This window comes from Malania oleifera, chromosome 10, assembly GCF_029873635.1.
Source record: "Malania oleifera isolate guangnan ecotype guangnan chromosome 10, ASM2987363v1, whole genome shotgun sequence".
Taxonomy (NCBI): domain Eukaryota; kingdom Viridiplantae; phylum Streptophyta; class Magnoliopsida; order Santalales; family Ximeniaceae; genus Malania; species Malania oleifera.
The window spans coordinates 84,714,990-84,738,060 of NC_080426.1; the positions used below are offsets into that span (position 1 = coordinate 84,714,990).

The 23,071-nt window shown below is 33.7% G+C and overlaps 1 protein-coding gene across 1 annotated transcript in view; it reads right to left on the bottom strand.

Annotated features, from left to right (window-relative positions):
- LOC131165757 (suppressor protein SRP40) overlaps positions 1-12,381 on the bottom strand; it is a 58,526-nt gene extending 46,145 nt beyond the window's left edge. The window contains exon 1 of the mRNA XM_058123799.1: positions 12,009-12,381. Coding sequence (XP_057979782.1) covers positions 12,009-12,263 — 255 coding nt within the window. The 5' untranslated portion in view covers positions 12,264-12,381. The remainder of the gene's footprint in view (positions 1-12,008) is intronic.
- Positions 12,382-23,071: the final 10,690 nt, after the last annotated feature.

Genomic DNA, 23,071 nt, shown 5'->3' on the forward strand with positions numbered 1-23,071 from the left:
CATGGGAAATGATTCTATCAATGTTAACTATCTGCTGCACCACAACCTCTAACTAATTGGGAGTCTTAACTCCTAAAATCACATGTGCACAGGAAAAAAACAGGGGCGCATAGATAGAGAGAGAGAGGGTCCTAGACTAAACAAGGATCAATGGTCTACAAAAATTATATGAAAGAAAGAGAGAAGGTCCTAGACTAAACAAGGATCAATGGTCTACAAAAATTGTATGAAAACTGAATATCACCCCTGAAAATATTTACACACTAGAACATTTGGAGACAGGAACAGCATAAAGAATACTTCAAAGCAGCACATATTATCACTCATCATTCTCCAATTTTTCAAGAGACTTGGATACAGAATCCAAGTCCAGAATTTTGTTTCCCATTAAAATTCTTGATCCAAGGCTCAATACTGTAGTTAGTTGGACTCAGACTGGCCTTTCGCGAAAGAGACCATCAGCATCAATCTACATTCTCCTAAATTCTGCCGCATTTTCTTTTTCAAGAACAAAGAAATAAGAGATTTATTAAAGAAGAATGAACTTTAAAAAAGAAGAACAAGGAGTCCTCCTAAGAAGAAGGGAAACCAAAAAAGAAAAGATAACTATGAAAGTACGTATTTTCTAATACTACCAAACATTACTTTTTAACATTCAGAACTTATAACTAAAACAACTCATAGTACTAAGGGCTCATTCGGTTCACAGGAGTAGCAATTTTATTCTTGGCCTATTCCCAATCGAATCGCTATTCTTGTGTTTAGTTCATTTTTGTGGTGGAATAGCTATTCCTCACGATCTGTTTATGCCAAATCCATAATAAACATTCCCAAGAACGGGGGTGGGAATACCTATTCCTCCTTAGCCCACAGTATGTTTATATTACAATTCTCCAAAAATACCCTCCAAGAATTTCAAAAAGCATGGGGGCAAATCCTCTCTAACTCGATACTCTACGACTCTCAATTCAACAGAATCCTCACCCCAGTTTCATCTTTCTCTGGAATCAATCTGAAATCCTAGCGCTCGCAAGCTCAATTGTTGAAGGGTCAAGTTGAGTCTATTTTCTTTCGTCCCTTCGTGCCAGTGGAGTGTCACCCTTTTCCGCAACAAACCCTATCTAGCAAGCTCACTTTAATGTTCATTCAACAAGCAAATTCTAGGGCCTGAGGACTTGGGTTTGGACGAAGGAAGGCAACTATCGGGTCAGCTCTGATATGATGTTCTTCAGTCGCCCTCTTGCAAAGGCTTTTACCAAGGGTTTTCGAGTTGAGATTAGTTTTCACGTCGAGCCCGATTAATAGACTGTCTTTTTTATTTTTCTTTTATACTTGATGATGCTTGATTTTGGTTTACTATCATGTCACTATACGCATCAATCTCCCCATTTCTCAGTTTCCAGAGTCCAATTCATGCAGCCAAACTAGCTCATCTCAATCAATTTCTCTATTTCTCATTAACTCCTTTTCTATATTTTTATTTTTGTAAACAGATGTATAAGTACTGATCTTTTTGGGAGGGGGGGGTGGGTAGCCTATTGGAAAGGCCTACATGATTTTGTGGCACTACTATTGGCTGAGAAACTTTGCACTGTTGCAGCCTAACTGTTATTTTAATTCCTTGTAACACTTGCACCAAAGCCTAACACATGCTTCATTTGTCTTTTCTTAGTTTGATTTCAAATCAAAAGTACATTTTCATTTTTTTTTCAAAGAGGTTATTATTTTTTTTAAATATATATTTTATTATTTTCTTTGATGTTTGCCATGCAGTATCATGATATTTCCATGCATTTTAAGGAAACTATTGCACTCTGATTGCATTTTTGGAGAAGATATATTTGATATATTCTAATTGTTTTTATTTTTTGTGTTACTTTTTGTTCAATTGAATTTGTCTTTTTGCATTGCCACAATTTTTTGCTTACTTTCACTGATATGTTTCCAAAGAGTTAATGAGGAATTAAATTAAGACTAATTATGATATTCTGAAATTGTAGATCAAATAGAGGAGCCACAAAGAGGTAAAGCAGATCTTTGCATTCATATTAATTGTTATAGTTTAATACACGTATATTTTGGTTGCCATATGTAGTAGTATGCTTTAATTAAACCTTTCATCCTAAACTAATTATTTATACCTAACCTATGTCACATATTCTATGTATGTTAATTCTTTTGTGGCTTGTGTATTAGATAAAGCACATGCAACCTGGAAAATATGAAGGCAGCTTTTTTCAAAGGTATTTCAATTGTTAAACCTGGAAAATATGTAGATTTGCTTTGTTTGGTAACAAATGGGACGGAGTATACAGAGGACACAATTGTTAGATTAAGTATAATAAATTGTCAAGTTACTGTAGTGTTACAATCCCATAACACCTAATCGTTGCCATCACAACAGGAAACTGGATTTTAGTTAATGCTTAAGATTATTTGGATTCAAAGGTTAGGTTTAATTGTTATGAGGGTTTTTTTAAAAGGAAAAAAGAAATTACAGTTGGTACTCTCAGACTTAGTAGAAATACACACATATCCTTAAATTTTAGTGTAACTCGAAACACTCTAAAATTGCATTCTTAATCACAATCAAACAATTCAAAGAAATTCTAATTTTATTTCAAGTAATGATATAGGTTGTAGTATTATGATATGTGTTTTATTTAAAATAATTTTGTTTACTATTTTGCTCCCACTTTCCTAAATCTTTCTTGCCATAATGGCGCATGAGCACAATCAATGACAGGAAAAAGAAGGCATTGGTTATTCTCGAATTAGATCTTATGTAAAAACGGTGGCCTGGTGCACAAAGCTCCCACGTGAGCGGTTTCTGAGGAAGGGTACGACCACTATGGGCCTATAGTACACAGCCTAACCTTCCATTTTTGCAAGAGGCTGTTTCCACATCCTCGAACCCGTGACCTCCAAGTCACACAGCTAGAACTTTACCGTATTGCACCTAAGCACCCCTTCAAATTAGATCTTATGTTCTAGATTTTTATGTAGAATGAGAATATTTTAGGTAACTTGTGCAAGACAGTGATGTCACATGCACCCATCAATTGAGACTGTACAGCAAGTGTACAGTAAATTGTGTGAGAACTGAGATGTTACAAATATTGGGCACTTAAGGACAACATGGAATATGCTCATAGATGAGCAAATAGGGATGTTCTAGAACATTTTTGCCCATCATAACAAGAATCAGGTTATTATACATGATTTTGGACATTCAGGGAAACAGATAATCAATGTTTCCACAATGTTCTGAATGTGGTAATGTATTTACAAGCCCACCTGCTTAAAAAGCTGGAACCCATCTCTGCATACTCCACAAATAATTGATGGAAGTGGTTAAGGTAGGTAGAATACATATTTATTAGTTTTGTAGTTTAGGTTTAAATACATTCCAGCATTATTTTAAATGACATTTGGTTTTGATTGTAGAATTGCTTAGGTGCTTTATACGGGACTTTTACAAGTCGTGCATAAGCCAAGATACAACAAAAATCGCAAGGGTGATATTGCGATGAAAATGCTGGGGGTATGTACAGCTAAAATGCAATTTGTCTATGTTCTTCCTAGTTGGGAGGGATCTATAGCTGAAAGGAGAGTTCTTCTTGATGCAATCACTAGGACTGGGTTTAAAGTCCCTCATGGTAAGCAATGCTGTCAAATGTATTTTATGATTTTTCATGTACATTCAACAACATAGGTGTATTTAACCTACGTGACTACTACTGGGTTCATGTGGGCAACACAAATTGTGAGGGATTTCTCGCACTTTTTAGGGATCAAAGGTATCACTTGAATGAGTGGTGCCAAGGTCATCAGCCAACAACACCAAAAGAGTTTTTCAATATGCAACTACTCAAAATGTTATTGAAAGATACTTTTTTAGGTTCCTTAAATTGTGGAGGAGCATCCTTGGACATCATTTTACCCAAAGATATACAATCGAATTGTCCTTGCATGTTGTTCGCATTGTAATTCAATTAAAAAGGGAGATGATTTTTGAACCTATTTAAGAGAAATCGTGCAATAACAACAACAACAACAAGCCCTAAGTCCCAGTGAGTGGGGAATTTGTTTTTTACCAATTCACCCGATCGAGCGCATTTACCTCAGCTAGCTTAAAGTTATTAAGTTCTTCCTCACTATCTCATTCTATTTTATTTTAGGCCTATCCTTACCCCTTCTAATACCAATAACAATAACTAACTCACTCCTCCTTACAGGTGCACTGCTTGGCCTATGTTTCAAATGCCCAAAGCAATTAATTCGCCCCTCCATTATCTTATGTTCTACCAATGCTATGCCTAGTTTATTGTGAATATGTCGGGGTTCCTTAATTTATCTTTTAATGTTATACCACTCATCCACCTTAACATTCGCATTCAAAAACTTATACTTTAACATGTAATTTCTTAGTTGCCTAACATTTTGATCCATAGAGCATGGCTAGTCTTACATTCATCTTATAAAACTTTCCTTTTAATTTTGGGGGCATTCTACGCACGCTCAAAGCACTCTTCCATTTTACCCAACCTGCTTAAACTTTATGTATTACATCCTCTTCAATTTCTCCTTCCGCTTGCATAATAGATCCAAGGTATCAAAAGTACTAGTGCTATTAATTTCTTGAGTATCAAGTTTAATCTTATATCCAATATTCCTCCTTATGTGACTGAAATAACATTTCATATCTGTCTTATTTCTACTTAACCTGAAACCTCGAGATTCTGAAGTTGTTCTCCATAGTTCTAACCTAGATTCTACTCAACTCCTACTTTCATCAATCAAAAATATATCATCTACAAACAACAAACACCATGAGATCTCGTTTTGGATATTCCTAGTGAGTTCATCAATCACAAAGCAAAAAGATACGGGCTCAAAGTAAAGCCTTGTTGTACACCTATTGCGATTGAAATTATCTAGGCTCACCTCCTACAGTCATATGCTAGTCGTTACTCTTATCATACATATCCTTAATGACCCAGTCACTTCTTTTTTTATAAAAAAAGAATTTCATTGATAGAATAGGAATGTACAAGCTGGAGAATAAGGCATCTCCTTTCAAAACTCTGGGGTTATCCTAGAAAATTTAGAAATGAGAAACCAAAAGAACACTAGAAACCAAAATAATCAGCAGGCCCTATCAATTCAACAAGGGAAGCCAATCACGCTGAATATCCAAAAAATGCATCACCTTAAAGTACCCATTTATCCATCTTTATCTCTTTAAGGCAAACAAATTTTGGCTTCCATTATCTAAAAAAAGACTTCAGCGATAACCTCTTCTTTTTTGTTTTCCAAGTGATCATATTCAGCTTCATATTTTGATTAATAAGAGGGGGGTCACTGATCACCACCCATCCCCTCTCTTTCACACCCTTGTCATAATAATTGGAGGTTTGTAGGCTCCTTAATTTTTTCTTGTTCTTTGTCTCTAGAGTCAGTTTTTAATTTACTTGCCCCAATTTTTCTGCCATCTTCTCTCCTGCTTTTTATACTTGTGAATAGCCAATAAGCTTTCCCCTCAAATCCTTCAAAGATGACCCCACTTACCTTACACCTAGAAAGCATGGATACTCCAAAAAAGAGTGGAAGTACTGGTGTCAGACATATATCCGACACGAATATGCCTCAGATACGACCAGATACGTGTCCAACACATACACGTAGCCTTTCTTAATTTTTTATTTTTGATAATTTTGGATACGCCGGGATATGTCAACATACATCGGTATACCTCTTGCATACGCATGGGACACTGCTGGCTAGAAACGCAGCATTTTTAGGGCCTCTAACCGGGGAAAAAAAAAAAAGGAAGAGGCAGAGAGGAGAGAACACAAACGACTGAGCCATAGTTCTCTCCCTTGCCAGGAACAACTTCATCATCTACTTCTATTACCTATAAACCTCCTTCCCCAAGCTTCGTCGCCAACTCTCCGAACATTACACAGCCTTGGAACTTCCCTCCAAGCCTCCATCGCCAGACATCTCAGGACTCTGCTGAAGAGAAGTAGTCCAGTTTTCAGTCGAACGAATAGCACAGTGCTATTCTTCCTTCACTCCTTCCCTCCCTCTTCCGAGTCTTCCCCTCCTCCTTACCTATTAGTATCTATTTAATTATTGACTTTGAATGACTCATGACTGAAATACTAAATGTGAATGTATAGTTTGTATACTGATATACTAATTTTAGCCTTTAGGGAGAGGCCATCCCTATTCCTAGAGAATCAGAAACCATGATGGTCAATGCTATCTATTGTTATATTATTAATATATTATTATTCATTAAAAATTAAATTATTAATTTATTAGCGTCTACATTCTATTGTAATCACTAGACATCTCTAGAATATGTTCCATTTAATATTAATTACATTATCAATTTACATTATCCATTAGCAATTAAATATTAATTTATTAGCATCTACTGTAATCCCTAGACATTCCTAGAATATGCTCCATTTAATATTATTAATTTATTATTATCAATTACAAATTAAATTACTAATTTATTAGTATCTACTTTAATCCCTAGAGTCATAGACATCCCTAGAATATGTTTCCTTTAATATTATTAATTTACTATTATAAATTACAAATTAAATTTCCAGCAATGAAAACATCACTTGGGAACTTAGTTAGGAGTTTGTTTTCATCTCTTTACTTCTTTTTTGATTGTGGTTATAGTGTACTAAATTACTGAATGTTCTGTGACAATAATGGCTTCAAAGAGTTCTTCATCATCTACTTCTATTACCTATAAATCTGTGACTGGGGTATTGGATGATAATGCTCCTCTTTGGGAATATGTTACTAAATTAGTGGGTAGGGGAAGTGGAAACTCCAATTTTCAGTGCAACTACTGTCAACAAAGGTTCATATTCTAGAATAAGAGCTCATCTATTGAAAATTTCAAGGTTAGGAATAAGGGCATGTCCTAAGGTGTCTATGGAGAATCTTGTTGAGATGCAAAGATCATAAAGTGAAGCAGAAAATAGGAAAAAGCCTAAGCAGTGCCATTGCATTGTCCAGCTCCGCCACCACTTCCTGGCCAATCTAATTCCTCATATTCGTCTTTGTTTAAGAGGAAAAGAGCACCTGGAAATTCTCTATTGGAGAAGGCATTTCAAATGGAGGCAAGGGACCATTTGAAATGCTTGATTGCAAGGATGTTTTATGTCAGTTGTCTACCCTTTCACTTTGCTTGAAATCCATATTATGGGGAAGCATTCAGTTATGCTGCCAACAATAATAATGTTGGTTTTGTTCCTCCGTGATATAATGCTTTGAGAACAATTCTTCTTTTACAAAAAGAGAAGGCACACATTGAGAGGAAATTGCAATCAACTGGAGGGGGGCTTGGAAAGAAAAAAGGGTGGGCATTGTGTCTAATGAGTGGACTAATCCACAAAAAAGGTTGTTGATTAATTTTTATACCAATAATAAAAGGGGATTCAATTTTCATATAGGTTGCTGATCGAGCTAAAGAATACAAGGAATATTACATTGCCCAGTTGATGTTGGATGTTGTAGAGATGTTCGATCAGAAAATGCGTCCAAATTATTACTAATAATACACCTATGATGAAGGCTACGGGATCAATTGTGGAGTCTAATTATGCACATATTTTTTGGGCTACATGTGTGGTGCATACACTTAATCTTGCTCTAAAGAATATATGTGCAGCAAAAAATATTGAGCAAAATAAAATTGCTTCTTGGGAGTGTAGTTGGATCACTCTGATGTGGTGTAGAATGCTTCATTCATTCGCACTTTCATCACAAATCACTCCATGAGATTAGCAATTTTTAATGAGTATGTGCCACTCAAATTGCTTGCTATAGTCGATACCAAGTTTGCTTCAGCAGCAGTGATGCTTAAAAGGATGATACTGATAAACAGAAGCCTCCAAGACATGGTCATTAGTGATGAGTGGGTTCTTATAGAGAAGATGATATTAGGAAAGCTATGCATGTGAAGGAAATCATTTTAAATGATATTTGGCGCAAAAAGTTGATTATATTTTATCTTTCAGCGATCCTATCTATGATATGCTTCGAGCGGCTGATACTGATAAACCTATTTTGCACTTGGTATATGAAATGTGGGACACCATGATAAAAGAAGTGAGGGAGTCAATATATTAGTATGAAGGCTTGGTGGCAAGGGATTCATCATCCGTTTATAAGGTGGTGTATGACATATTAGTTGCTCGATGCACAGAAGTTGTACACCACCACATTGCTTGGCTCACTCTGACTCTGAGGTAGTCTTTCTATTTTTTTCCCAAGCTCCATAAATTATATGCTTATTACTCCCTTTTGTAACAAACCTATGTAAATTCTTAGAGGTTTTATAGCCAACAATGGCTTACAAAGGGTACAAATCGTGTTGCCCCACAAGATAGATACACTTTGGAACCAAACTATTGGTGGTATGTCCATGGTGCATTAGCATGCATGCTTCAATCAATAGCCTTCAAGCTTTTAGGACAACCTTGCTCATCTTCTTGTTGAGAGAGGAATTGGAGTACCTATTCATTTATCCACTCATTGAATGCAAACAAGATGGCAGCAAAACATGCTGAAGATTTGGTATATGTGCATACAAATCTACATTTATTATCAAGAAAAACTAAGGAATACAAGAAAAGACCAAACAAGTTATGAGATATTGGAGGAGATACTTGGCATGAGCCATTTATAGGTGCTGAGGTGCTTGAGATTGCGAGTCTTTCCCTTAATGAACTAGATATAGAGGCTGTGTTTTTCAGAGATGATGATGGTGAAAATGAAGATGCATAGTTGACGGATGTCTTCTGACTCTTATTATGTTAATTAGATTAGTCATAGTTGATGGATGTATTATGACTCTTTCTGTATTTTGCTTGAAGTCTTGGAGGCTTGGAGTTGGAAGACTCTTTGATTGTTGATGAATGATGAATATTTCTTTTGAGTTCTTTAATATGAGTTGTTAATGATTATGCAATTTTAATTAAGCATGAATGATGCCTATTACTTCAATATTTTTCATTTAAAAGGAAAAACATTCCTAAATATGTATTTTATGTTAATTAACTAACATATCCTGGTCATATCGCATCCCTATTTTCAAAAAAAAATTGTCGTATCACCAAATCCAGTATTGGTATCAATACTTCCCAGCCTTACACATTTTGATCATCCTCATCTTGACCTTCCTAGAAAAGCTCCCTCACTCCTAGTCATCTTAAAGCCCAAGAATGAAAATCGAGGGGTTCACAATCTAGGGTAATTAAGTAATTTCTTATATTCTCATCCCATGCAGCTCTACCGCCTTTCATCTACCACAAAGATTACTACCAGCTGTAACGTAGTTTGTGATCTCACATCCAAACTATCGCCATTGATGCTAATTCTCAGATAAACTCACCAATTCCCTTTCTTCTTTGAATTTTGTTTTGGCTAGAGCAAAAAAGTTTCCTTACTTGCAGCTCAATCCTCCTTGTCCCTACTGAAAGGGGTACGGGCATGAGAGAATGCCCAGACTTGTGATGAGAAAGAGACACCTAGTTGTAATCATTTTGAAAGGTTCAATGCTTCTCTCTTGGGATCAAACTAATCTAAAAAATTTATGGGCATATAGGTAGGTCCATGTTTCATACATAACTTTTTTAGTTTTTCCTTCCCTTTGACCCACCATAGAAGGAGGAAACATCAAGACATATGAAGAGACATACTCCACTTATTTAAAAGAATTCCATTTGGATATCTATATGAAAACTAGTCCATATTGTCACCCAAGGTATGTCTATGACACCTCCATGACCAAATCCATGGATTAAGAGTGATTCATCCATGACACGTCCACAGTGCACCAACACCCCTCCAAGGCTTCCATCATGATCCTATGGATGAAGGATTATACAACTATGACACATAGGATACAGCCTAACTGCTAATCTCCAGCCCCATTAATTTTTGGCCCAATGCTACATCTCTCCTTCACCAGGCAGCACTAAACCTCTTCCAATGAAACTCCCCACCAAAGCTAAACTTACCTAGCTCTGTCATCAATGCACATAAGCTTGCTATTGTTCCTCAATCCAATCCCAACTAATCTATTTTCTTGGCCAATACAAGTTTGTTGCTACTTTGCTAAAAGATCTACCCTCTATAACTTGAATATTTGGCATGTCATCTTCTTCCTGTGATTCCCTGCTTAACTCTCCAAACAATTTCCAGTCATTTACACTTTGGCTTTTGGAACCCTAATCCTATATATCCTTAAACCCCTTTTGATTTTGAATTGCCGCATCAATGAAGCTACCTCTTTGATTTGAAAGAATAGTAAGAATTAGGGAGGAATGACCTTTAAAGTTGAAACTAGCAGCAGATTTCTGTTCTGCACTTCGTTTTTCAGTCATTCCCTAGCCACCTAGTTGAGTACTTCATATTATTGACTTTAAGTTAACCTCTTTCCATAATACAAACCTCATCTTGGATACTTGTATTTGTAGGGAAATCAGAGTGGTATTATTTTCTTTCTTTAGTATTGACAGCATTTTAATGAAATGTTGGGTAAAAATTCAATTAATGTATTATGATATTTTTTCATTGAAACTCAGGGATTTCAATCTCTGTCTCACTAGAACTTATTGCTTGGACATTTTTCTCCAACATCGTAATTCATGAGTGAAGTGAAACATTGGCTATGGGGCACAAACACTTAAGAAAAAAATTCCTTCCTTCTTTTCTTAGTGCAGGGCCTCCTTCCTTCCCAACTTAAAATCTATAAAATAGGGGAATAAAACTATTGTGAATATTTTTTATAGCTTTAACCCAGACATATAGGGTCAGGAGTGAAAGAGATACAAGATAAGATCAATAGTAGAATAAGCCCAATGCCATGCTTCTTGAATCTTGATCTACAACAAGTATAGCAAAGAGCAAAGATAAAGTATTATATGTGTAAAGTACATGTTTTTCAAAATAAAAAAAATTATACAATTTATTTCTTTTGATGAATTCATTCAAGCTTTGTGTTAATTTATACCATGATCAATAATGTTTAGCTTTTTAGCTTTTTCTTTTCTTTTCTCCCTTTTAGGGCTACCAATGAGATGGGAAGTGAAAGTTTGTACAGTACAAAACATGCACAGCTACCTAATAAATTCAATGGTTCTAACTTAAATGACACCAATTTCTTAGGTTGCAATAATTGCAAATCCTAGTAGATGCATAGGCCATGATTTTCACCATATGCAATGTCAGTTGGGTATTGTCTAGCACCACCAAGGGGATGCTCAAAGTGTGCCAAGTTAAGGAGAGAACAAATTTAGAACGAACATGGAGATGCATGCCATCAACTATGCCTCATAATACTTGAAAGAAGAGAAGTAGGAGAATTTTAATTTTTCCAGGGTAGAGATGCCAAATGTAAGATAAAAGGGTGGTCATATTGAACAAGCTCTTCTCATTGTCTATCCTGGATAGCCCAAGTAAGAATTACTGAATTTTGTTGACTGTTTAAGCTTATAGTTATTTCGTTTAAATTTACCACACATCAACGTTGTCAATCCAATTGTCCTAACTCCTAAGTAAAATTAATATTATCATTCAAAAGAATTTGTGTCAATCAAACACTGGCAAGCAAAGGGGCTATGGAAAAAGGACGTAACGAGACTATATATTAGCATAGACTACAGAAATAAACAAAATGCATATGCATACATAAGCTAGCACATACAGAGAGACACAGACACAGACATCTCTTCGGCAGCATTTTAACTTAAATTACTCTTCACATGCGAACACCTTCACATGCTAACACCTTCACGCCCGGGACTGTTCCTGGCTTTTAAAGTGAAACGGCATCAGCTACAGAGCTACTAAAAGCCACACAAGTGCGTCTTACGTGTAAAAGAAACGGCACCAAAACAGTTTTTAAAGGGAACTAGACACAGACACAGACACAGACACAGATGCGCAGAAAGAAAGAGAGGACCGACCTCGATATTTGCTTCAGAGCGAAAGGATTTGAGGGTTTTGGAGAAGCCATGACGTTGAAGATAAAGGAATACGGAGTTGAGAAGAAGGACATTCTGGTCGGACGAATGGGTGTTGGAGCCATTCTCCTGGGTTTTGGGAGAAGAAGAAGAACCCTTGCGCTGCTTCATGTTCTGTTGCTTTGAAAGCAGAAGAACCTGGCGAGGCTTGAAGGCTGTTACGCTAGGGTTTATGTTTGGGCTTTGTGCTTGGGGCATGAGACCCAACACTCCTTCGCCCTGTCGGAAGTTGGACTTCCACCCCGAGTCCAGTACATAAAGCGTTGGCGGCTCGCGCTGGTGCTCGGCCGTCGTTGATGCCTTGTGGTTGTGGATCGCCGCGTATATAAAAATTAAATATGTTTATTTAAAGATCGTTTGATATTATTATTAAAAATTATAGAAATAGCAATCAACAACTAAAAAATAAAAACTAAAAACTAAAAGCCGCTAACCAATTTGATTAATATTTATAAAACTAAAATAAATTAAAATTTTAATTAAATAATATTTATTTTCATTTTAAATTAAGTAATATTATAAAAATATGGTTAAAATACTAAAATAGCAAAATAATACATATTAAAATTTCATAATAAAAATAAAAAATATATTATAATCATTTCGCTTAATTGTTATACTTTCAAATTTTACTTCACAACTAAAAAATTATCATAAAATTTTATAAAAGATGACAATTAAAAAATAATAATAATATTTTGTAATTAGCTTTATTATTATTTAAAATTTGTGTATATGTTTATTTTAAAATAATATATGTTTATTTTAATTATATTTAAATTTATATGTTAATTTTATTTTAATCTAAATTTAAAAGTATATAAAATGAATTATTTAATTCAATATAACTAATTTTGAATATTAAAACCTCTGACAACAAGTTGTCAAAATAATTAAAAATCATAAAATTTAATTTTCAATTTTTTCGTAAATAGTTGAAAACTAACAATAGAAACAAAAAATTAGTAACGTAAAAAAATTTAAAAAAAAAAAAACAACACACATACGCACTTTTATAATATGTTTTTTCACTATGTAAAAACAAAAAATAGGAACTAGAAAACAATAATGATACCAAACCGACTCTTGTATTGTCATATTTTTTTGTTTCTATTGTTGGTTTTAGTTATTAGCGAAAAAATTAAAAGACAAATTTTATGATTTTTTGTTATTTTAGCAACCTATTATCAGAAATTTTAATATTCAAAAATAGTTCTTTTAAATTAAATTATTCATTGTATACACTTTAAAATTAAAATTAAAATTAAATGATTATATGAATTTAAATATAATTTAAATAAAAAATACATAAATTATAAAAAATAGTAACTAAGCCAATTACAAAACATGTTTTACTATTTTTCAAATGTCATGTCTTATAAATTTTTTACCATAATGTAAATTTTGAAAGTATAACAATTAAATAAATTAATTATAATAATTTTTTGTATAGCATTGTTGGAATTTGTGTATTCCTAAGAGGGGGTGAATTGAGTATTTAAAAAAAAAAATTCCCAAGTCGAATTAACCAGCAGCAATAATTCACAACCTAAAGTCTTTCTAAATATTTCTCAATATCACAAATATTCTACTAAGTAGATATTTAAACATATAAAGCAAACTCAGTATATAAATCAATCAGAGTAATAAATAATAACATACATATGCAGTAAATAAAAATAAGAAAATTAAAGAGGATACACAAGATATATTATCGGGATTCGCCCAATACTGTCTACGTCCCCGCCTCAAACTCACAAGTAAGAGGATTCCACTAATGCTCACTTGTGGGTGGAGCGACACCGATTACAACATCTTTCCGAGATGGTGCATCTAATTCTCCTAACCGGGTATGAACCAGTTCGGTGCTGACTTAACCGAGTCTGAGCAATTTGGGACTATTCACAGGGCTTGTCTCCCTCTTCTGACAACTCGTCGAGAATACAACAATATTCAAATAGTATTTGTGTACAAGAAAAGTGTTTCTTACACAAACAGAATATGTACCAATACAACCAATACAATTAATTGCACTTCGGTATGATAAGAATTATAAACTCAATGAAGTTTATAAGACTGCTCTCAATATAATGCAAATAAGGCAATCTGTATATGAGAGTGTTTGAATAGGGATCTTTGAATCAAGATGAATATATCAATTACAAAGTGTAATCTCAAAGATCTTAAACACACAAGCAAATATCTCAAAAAATGATTTTCAAATATAAAAAATAAGAGATATTTGGATTTATAGCTTGTCAAAAATATTTTATTGAAATCACAAGACAAGCTCTTGAATCTTGCAACAAGTATGCAAAGACTTACAGTTCAAGAAAGTTTTTCCAAAAGAAATTTATGAATTAAATTACAAGGGAAAATTTTTGCTTACTCTCAATAAAATAGTATCAAGCAAGTATATGCGATGATAGTGTAAGCTTCTAAATAATGTATGAGAATATGCACAATCAATGAGAAATCAAAGCTTCTTCTCAAGCTGCAATTAGTTTACAAGCAAGGAGTATAAACAATGATTCTCCTCGAAATGATTTTTTCAAATGAGAGTGTAAGGAGAATGAGCAATATGCTTGAAAGATTGAAAATATAAGCAATATGAGTATGAAAATTTCAAAAGATTTTTACTAAACAAAATATGCTAATTGCTTGCTAATCTTAGCAAATGAGAAGGTATGTATAGTTATTGCCAAAAATATAACCGTTGGGGATATAGGAGGTATTTTAAAAAAAATTTAATGATGTTTAATAAAAAATAATCTCGTTTACTTATGATAAAAAATTGACCAACCCGAGAGGTTCGGTCGACCAAGGACAAGGTTCGGTCAATCACTTTAATAAGTTTGGTCGACCAAGGCAAATTTGAACTATGGATTTGGTCGACCATCTTAGGGCGATTCTGAACCCTTCGTGGGTTCGATCGATAAAGACAAAGTTTGGTCAACTACTTATTTAGGTTCGATCGACCAAGACTAATTTGAACTACAAGATTTGGTCGACCAAGTAGTTGGCGTGTCAGACCCTTTATGGTTCAGTTGGCCTAGGAAGGTGCGTTCAAAATAGAACGATAGACCGAGAAAAGTTAACATGTTAACTTCTGACCGATTTGGTCGACCAAGGCATTTATATTGCCAAGGGTTCGGTCAACCGAGACCACTAAATTTGTGCTTTTAAGTTCTATTTTGGTCTTTATGTTTCATCAACCTAGTGTGAATAAACATAAGGCATTTTAAGTTATATGGGTAATGGTTCCTATGGTCATTCTAAGGCTTCTTGAGCTTATACACCCCATCATGCATAATATGCAAATATTATAGACCATTATAATAGACCAACAAATTATAAACTAAATGTAATACAATGAAATGTCTTTTTCTTGATCTTTTGCTCTTCACTTTATAGAGTACGTCAGGTGTATGTGTAATAAGATCTGTCTTGGCCTCCATTTTCCTTGTCCCTTATGTGTGATCTCAAATATGGACCTGTTCACATGCTAAAAACACACATAAATTCACTGTGTTTTGTCAGCATCAAAATAGAGATCGAACTCAAAAAGTCAACAAGTATTTTTTTAATGTGTACTACTTTGCAATTTATTATTTTAATCATATTTATATAATATTATGATTTAAAGTCAAAAATTAGTCTTTTTTTAATTAGGTTTTTAATTTATTTTAGTTTCATAAATATTAACCAAACATGTTGCTAGTTTATGTTTTTCAATTTTTGTTTTAGGTTTTTGGCTTTCATCTGGTTTTCGTTTTTATAATTTTTTACAATAATACCAATTTGCCCTTTAGTCTCCATAAAAGTTATTAAGGTAGTGTTTGGATGCATAGATTTGAAATTGAATTTGAACTATAAAGTCATGAATTTGTGTTGGAGTTTTATCGGATTCCATGTCCATGATTTAGTTAAACTATAAGATGGAAATGAAATTCAAAAGCAAATTCAAATTTATTATTTGGATCACAAGTATAGAATATGAATTTGGACGTGTGGATTTAATTTCGAGCCATCTTATGTAACTTTTGTACACAAAATATTCTTCCCATGGAGAAAAATTTTGAAAATTATAAATAGTGGGAAAAAATCATAAAACAAACATAACCAAAAATTAAGAGATGTTTACTTGGAGAAGATGACTTTTATTTTCCATAAAAAAAATATAACTAATAATATTCACATTCCAATACAGAAAAATATGACAAATACTACCAATTATAAGTTGTAAAAATTTTAATCCAACATGAACTACCCCAAACCCAAATGACATGTATGCTAAAAAGCTAAAAAATATAAACAACTAACACCCTTTAGTTGTGATTTCGAAACCGCCCTAAAAACCTAAGAACTACTACTATAGCCCTGCGATTAATACTCTTTTGCAGTAGTTTTGAAAATTGTTATAGAAGCCCATTTATGGAATTGTCGTAAAAAAAATTGTTGTCAAGAGCTTTGATATTTGTTTTGCTTTCTTAGTTTAAAAAGTTAGAATTCTCTAATTTTGGTGAATTTCTTTATTTCTTTAGATGACTTCTTTTATTTTAGAAAGTTTTAATTTATCTATTTTAGTTCAAGTATTATATGACTTTCAATGCTAGCAATAGTTGCCTTTGAGGCTTCTTTCCAGTGATTTAAGGTAAGTTAATTTATATGGGATACTCTAGTTGCTTTACATATCATATTTCCTTTGTGAATGCATTCTTGTATTATTGTATCTGAATTGTATTTAAAGAAATCCTAAAATACTTTAATGATTCTAACAACAAACCTTAAGGTGGTGTCTTGCGCATACCTTTGACGGTCTCAAGGTGAGGGTAATCGATGTCACGTGCGGGGTTGACCTAATATCTAATGGAAGATAAATATACATCAAAGCATATTCACACGATAAAATTCATCATACAATGGACCTCAAGGTGGTTTGTTGTGCATATTTTCAAGGATCTCGAGGTGAGGGTAATTGTTATCATGTATAGATTTATCCAATATATTAAAGGTCGGTAAATGCCAAAATGAAAGAATTAAAATCTTGATGGGTTGAATTCAAAGGTAACTATAGGTTAATTAGGTATCACTTGTAGAATGTGTGTTTAGGGGTTCTAGTACCTTCCGTTCACATAATTGATTCTCAGACTTAGCTATGTTGTGCAAACCATTAACTATCAGTTCCTTGGACCCTAAGTTAGCTAGTTGACCAATTAATCCGTAGAAAATCATTAGAAATTCTAACCTCATATATAATAAAGTAGGTTAGTGGCAACTTCATTGGTATAATTTTGATCTATATCTCAACCCTATTCCAAAATCTCATTTCAAGTTCGCCATTTGTGTTAAGGCGGTTCAAAGATTCAACCTAGTATAGGTGAGCCATTGGAATATGTTGGCACAACCATTTTTAAAATTTGTTTTTTCTTTTTATTACACAGGAACTTCAGCCACCAACAAACCCTTTGGACTCCCTAGTGCAGCACCAAACTTACTGATCAGCATCCTCCCCCTAGGTCTCGCTGATCAGGTAAAGTCCAGAATGCGAACACAACTTCCGTGCATCAGTTGGACGTTAGGCTAACCCGACCCCCGAGACACATCTCCATTACCATCCACGATCCTCGTTGGCTCACAGAGAACACTCACCATCAACGGTCCCTGCTGGCTCACAGAGTAAATTCTCACTATCCACAGGTACCGTTGGTTCCGTGAGTGTATCTACCTGGAATTGAACCCCCGATGCTCCTTCTTACGTGTTGATGCCTTTCCACCGCTCCATGCCCATGGGGGCCATTTTTAAAATTTGTTGTTGCTAGAAAAGGGGCTTATGGAAATGCAAACTTTTTTGTATGTAGGTGGTTGGATGCAACAACTATTCCCTTAAATGTTGTTAATTTCGCCTACTATCAACCTATGTTGGATGTTGCAGCAACTCTTAGTCCCGAAGTTTAAGTGTCCTAATTATCATGAGATGCATGAACACTTTTTTTTTTTTTGAAAAAATGTGTTTCTAAGCGCAAACATATTATTGAATTAATGAGGCCTTATTAGCAAGAGTTTGGATGCATTATTGAGATTGGGAGACAGACTAAAGAGGAAGGACTTTAGTGAACTTCCAAATGTCTATTATTCAAAGGCAACTATTTTTTAAAGATCAATTGATGCAACTACATATTCAAAGATAGAGGAGTTTCTAGCTAAACTTTTGGTGACATTATTGAATTTGTAGGTCCTAAAAATGTGATTCAAATGGTCATAGATAATGGGGCTATTTATGTATTAGCTAAAAAAGATTGACAAAAAAATATAGACATATATATTGTACTCCATGTACATCCCACTACATAGATCTATGCTTGAAGATATTTATAATTTGGACCATATTAGGAGTACAATAGAAGAAGGAAAGGTCATTGTCACTCACATCTATAACCATAGTTGTTTTGAATCATAAAAAATTTTACAATGGGAAGGGAGTTGCTTAGGCTAAGTGTTCAAATTGGTTTACAAAAAATGGCTATGAGTCAATAATGGAGGAAGAGTAAATGGTCCAAATCAAGCAAAATCCATGAGAATAAAACAAACACTTATGTTTGATATTTTTGGAATTTATGTTTTACTATTGTGATTGGATTTAAGCCACTTGTGAAAGTTTTGCACATGGTTGACAATGATGAGAGACCATCAATAGGCTATATTTTTTAGGGAATTAAAGACAAAATTAACAATAAAAAATGCAGTTAAGGAGAGTAAAAAAGCTTATAAAATATTTTTAAAAATTGCTGAAGAGAGACAAGTCTCTTAGCTTTGTCATCTAATTCATGATGCTAGATGGTTGCTTAACTTACTTGGTTTTACTATTATGTCCCTAGAGAGATGAGGCTTCATTATCATCCTAAACTTATTAAAGTTATAGTGAATTTTTATGATAATAATGTGAATCTCCAAGTTCAATGTACAAATGAAATCTCTTTATACATGGATGAGAAGGATACTTTTGGTACGACTGTTGCCATTACTTCTCTTAAACATACAACTCCTGGTAAGTGATAACTCATAAATATTTTCATTCCTATTATTTAATTTTGAATATGGTTTCTAGAATTTACATTCTTATATTTCTATTTAAATGATAGCTCTATGGCGGCAATTTCATGGGTCTTGTGCTCCACTTTTGTAAAAATTGGCCATTCGAATTTTAAGTCAAACTATCACCTCTTTTGGATGTGGGCGTAGTTGGTAAACCTATGAACAAGCTCATAGTAAGAGAAGAAATATATGAGAACATTCAAGGCTCATTGATCTTGTCATTATTCTTTACACCCACACCTACAAGAAAGTTAAGTTGAATAATATATCTATTATTAAATTCTTTCAATTTTATTAAGTTATTAACATTAAATTAAATGTGAATATCATCCAATATTTTGTAGTAATGATAAGAGGATAAAGAAATTATTTGCTCCTATATTCTTGACTATATTAATACGAAGGAACATTAGATAAAATAAGAAGAGTCTGATTCTATAAATGAAGAAGTGTTGAATGTTTGGAAATTAAGATATGTAGGAGGAACTAACAAGTGTTGAAATTAAAGGGGCAAGGATGACTTTGGTAAGAAAAAAAAGGATTAATTTCTTACATAATATAACTATTAGACAATCATATACCTAGTTTCTAATCTAACTTTCACATTCATTGTCTAAAGTTTCTTTAGCAAGGGACTTTATCTTTTGGAGCTATTGAAAATGCTAGAATTGAGAATTTGGATGATGAGAAAGATCACGATCAAGTCGGTGGTAGGAAGAAGGATGGTCCTCGCGAGGGAACAAGTAATGTGGAAAAACTACTACTTTGACTTTTAGTTAGGAATTGATTCTACGAAGTATTAGATATAAATTTGTAATTCTAAGCAGCTTGAAGCCTTTAACTTAAACTTGTACCGTTGTATGACCATTTTATGTTCTAATGTATCATGATTATTTGAAAATTTTGAAATATTAAACTTTAAATTTGATTATGAAGACTTTATTGTGCATCTTTGTATTGTATTATATGTTTGAGTTTGAATTTTAATTTGATGTTTTGATTTTTAAGATGTAAATTAATATGATCTTACTTGAATTTAAGAGATAAGCATTAAGCATATACCACAAAATTCTTAGATATCTTCTATTTTTTTTACTATTTGTAATTGTAAATTTATACATAAGTGATTGATTTACACTTTTATATATATATATATATATGACGTCATGCTAATTTTACCTTTATGGGTCTTTCTAGGTCGACCATTGGTTCAGTTTCAAAACCATGGTAACAATAAGGTTGAGAAGAGAGCAAAAAAAAAACATTTATAAACATTAGTGTCCTTTTCTATCTTTTGTCGAGCTATTCAAACACTGGACCTATAATAGTAGATGGTGATATAAGTTTTCTAAGATCACTAACAAGGTTGCTGAAAAGGTGATCTTGATTATTATTATTATTTTTTATTACATAGGAACTCTAGCCACCAACGAGCTCTTTGGACCCCCTGGTGCGGCACCAAACCTATGGATCAACGTTCTCCGCCCCTAGATCTCGTTAATTAGGGTAAAGTCCAGAATGTGGACACGACTTCTGTGCATCAGTTAGACGTTCGGCCAACCTGACCCGCGGGATATTTTCTTCTGAGGGCCAAAGAATTCTTACCAAAAATAAGGTTAAAGGCTAGTTTTCTAATGATAATATCTCACATATCTTAAATAGTATCAATATTGTTATGTTCTTGTAAATAATATTAGTAGTTTAAAATAATATCAAAATTATTATATTACTATAAAAATGTTCATTTTTTATTTGGATGTATGAGAAAAATAAAATTTTCAAACATTGGATCGACAAAGGCAAATGGCCATATGGGTGGTCCAAAATCATATTGAGGTTCTAATGTTGTGGTCTTATATTTTTCTTTCAAGGATTGAAAGATTCTTTCCAAAAACAAGGTTGAAGGCTAAGTTGTCAAAAGAAAATATCACGCACATTTTAAATAGTATTAATATTTTTTATAATACTGCAATTTCTATTCATAGCTTAAAATAGGTTCAGCATTATTAGGTTACTATCAATAATATATTTTTTTATTTCAAAAATAGAACTGTAGACTGGGATTTTGGAGGCCATAAAACTTCCATGTCACCCACATTTGGATTTTATATATACTAGTAGAGACCTCATGGTAGCATCCTCTATAGAAGATTTCAAGAAACTCCCCAAGTCATCCTCATTAGCTTCTGCAAATGACTCAAAAGAAGATGATCTTCAATATGTTGATGATCCTAATGCTTCAATTGAAGACGAATTTTATGGATTGTTTGATGGAAATCCATAGACGAATTCAAATCTGGTGGCATATGGTTTTGAGTCACCTAACAAATTTTCAAAAGCAGTACACAATCCTTCCATCAACTTTATCAAAAGAAGAAATAGTTTATTAAAGCCATTTTTGGTATCAACCATTTAAATGTGCTTACATTTTGTAGCCACCCCATTTTGTCCGGAAACCAAATATAACAAAATTATATATTTTATTTCATAAGAAAAATATTAAAAAAATTATAATAAATACAAAATATAGGGAAATTCTGAATACAATGATACCCAAAAAAAAAATACACAAAGAAGAATATGCAGGAATATTCGGATCTTCCAAAGTCCCTGCTGGCACCCGCACACACGTACAAAGAAAAAAGATTAGGGAAAATCAACAATAAAAGATGGGGTGATTTCTTCCTCAAATTAATTGATCTGCAATAAAAATTGAATGCTTTGTTTTTCAAATTGACTGAATTGCAATAAAATGGAATGATTTACTCCCTAATTTGATTGATTTGTTTGAGACTCATATGGAAGGGAGTGGCAAAAGAGATCAAATTTCAAAGCTCCTAAGCCTATAATGGAAGATTTTTCTAAGAAGGAAAGGACACAACATGCAAAGACGGGTAATTAGGGAAATCAACAATAAAATTTGAATGATCTACTTCCTAAATTGATTGATTTGATTTTTAATGCTAGACGAGGCCTCAAGCCTATAAATAAAGGCTTCCACAAAGGAGCAAAAATAGACACAGTGTAACGACCTGCTTATTTTACTATTTTTTTTCCATGATAATAAAACCAATAAACCTGACAAATCGTAATCAACCTAGACCCATGGTACCAGGGATACAACAAATATACAAAACGGAAGCTTAAACAGCAGGAAATATAAAATCATACACATCTCAAAATATTATTCAACACAATACTAGAGTTTACTACTTCCATTATATACATCCCAAAACAACCAAAATCGGTACTAGGGTCGTCACCCACAAATTCATATGATCCTAGCAAATGACTTACCCTTCAGATAGGGTAGGACTAACGAACTCTAACGCTGCGGAACTTTATCCGCTCTTCTATCTGGGGCTCCTGAAAAGTGTATATAAATTGGGGTGAGACACCTCTCAGTAAGGGAAATAAACTAATATCAGTGTGTGATAACATGAGTATTTCCGTGTTATACATGAAACCATACATAAACATATTTAGTGAAACTGACTGCATCATATCTAGGAAAAACATGTATAGTCATAGCATGGCAGAATATACTGGATTTCCATAAGCATAATTCATCTTATATAATAATAATACAAAAACAACCCTGGAAGGTTAGCTAGCTGGTGTCATGTCTTACCCTCACATGACTGGGTTGTGTGGCCCGAAGGCGGGACCTGACAATGATTGGTCGACCACTGCCAAGTCAAAAGTAAAGTCTGTAAGTACGATGGGTTTGCCAGACCTGGTCCGTACACCAGGGGTGCCAACACTACCATAAACCACATCGACTATCCATCCTCATGCTGCCTCGTACGACAGCGACAACACTAACATCATGATGATCATGATCACATAGCTATGGTACCGCGCTCATGTAAACCTAAACCAAGCCAACCAGGTTCTGATAACATATAACA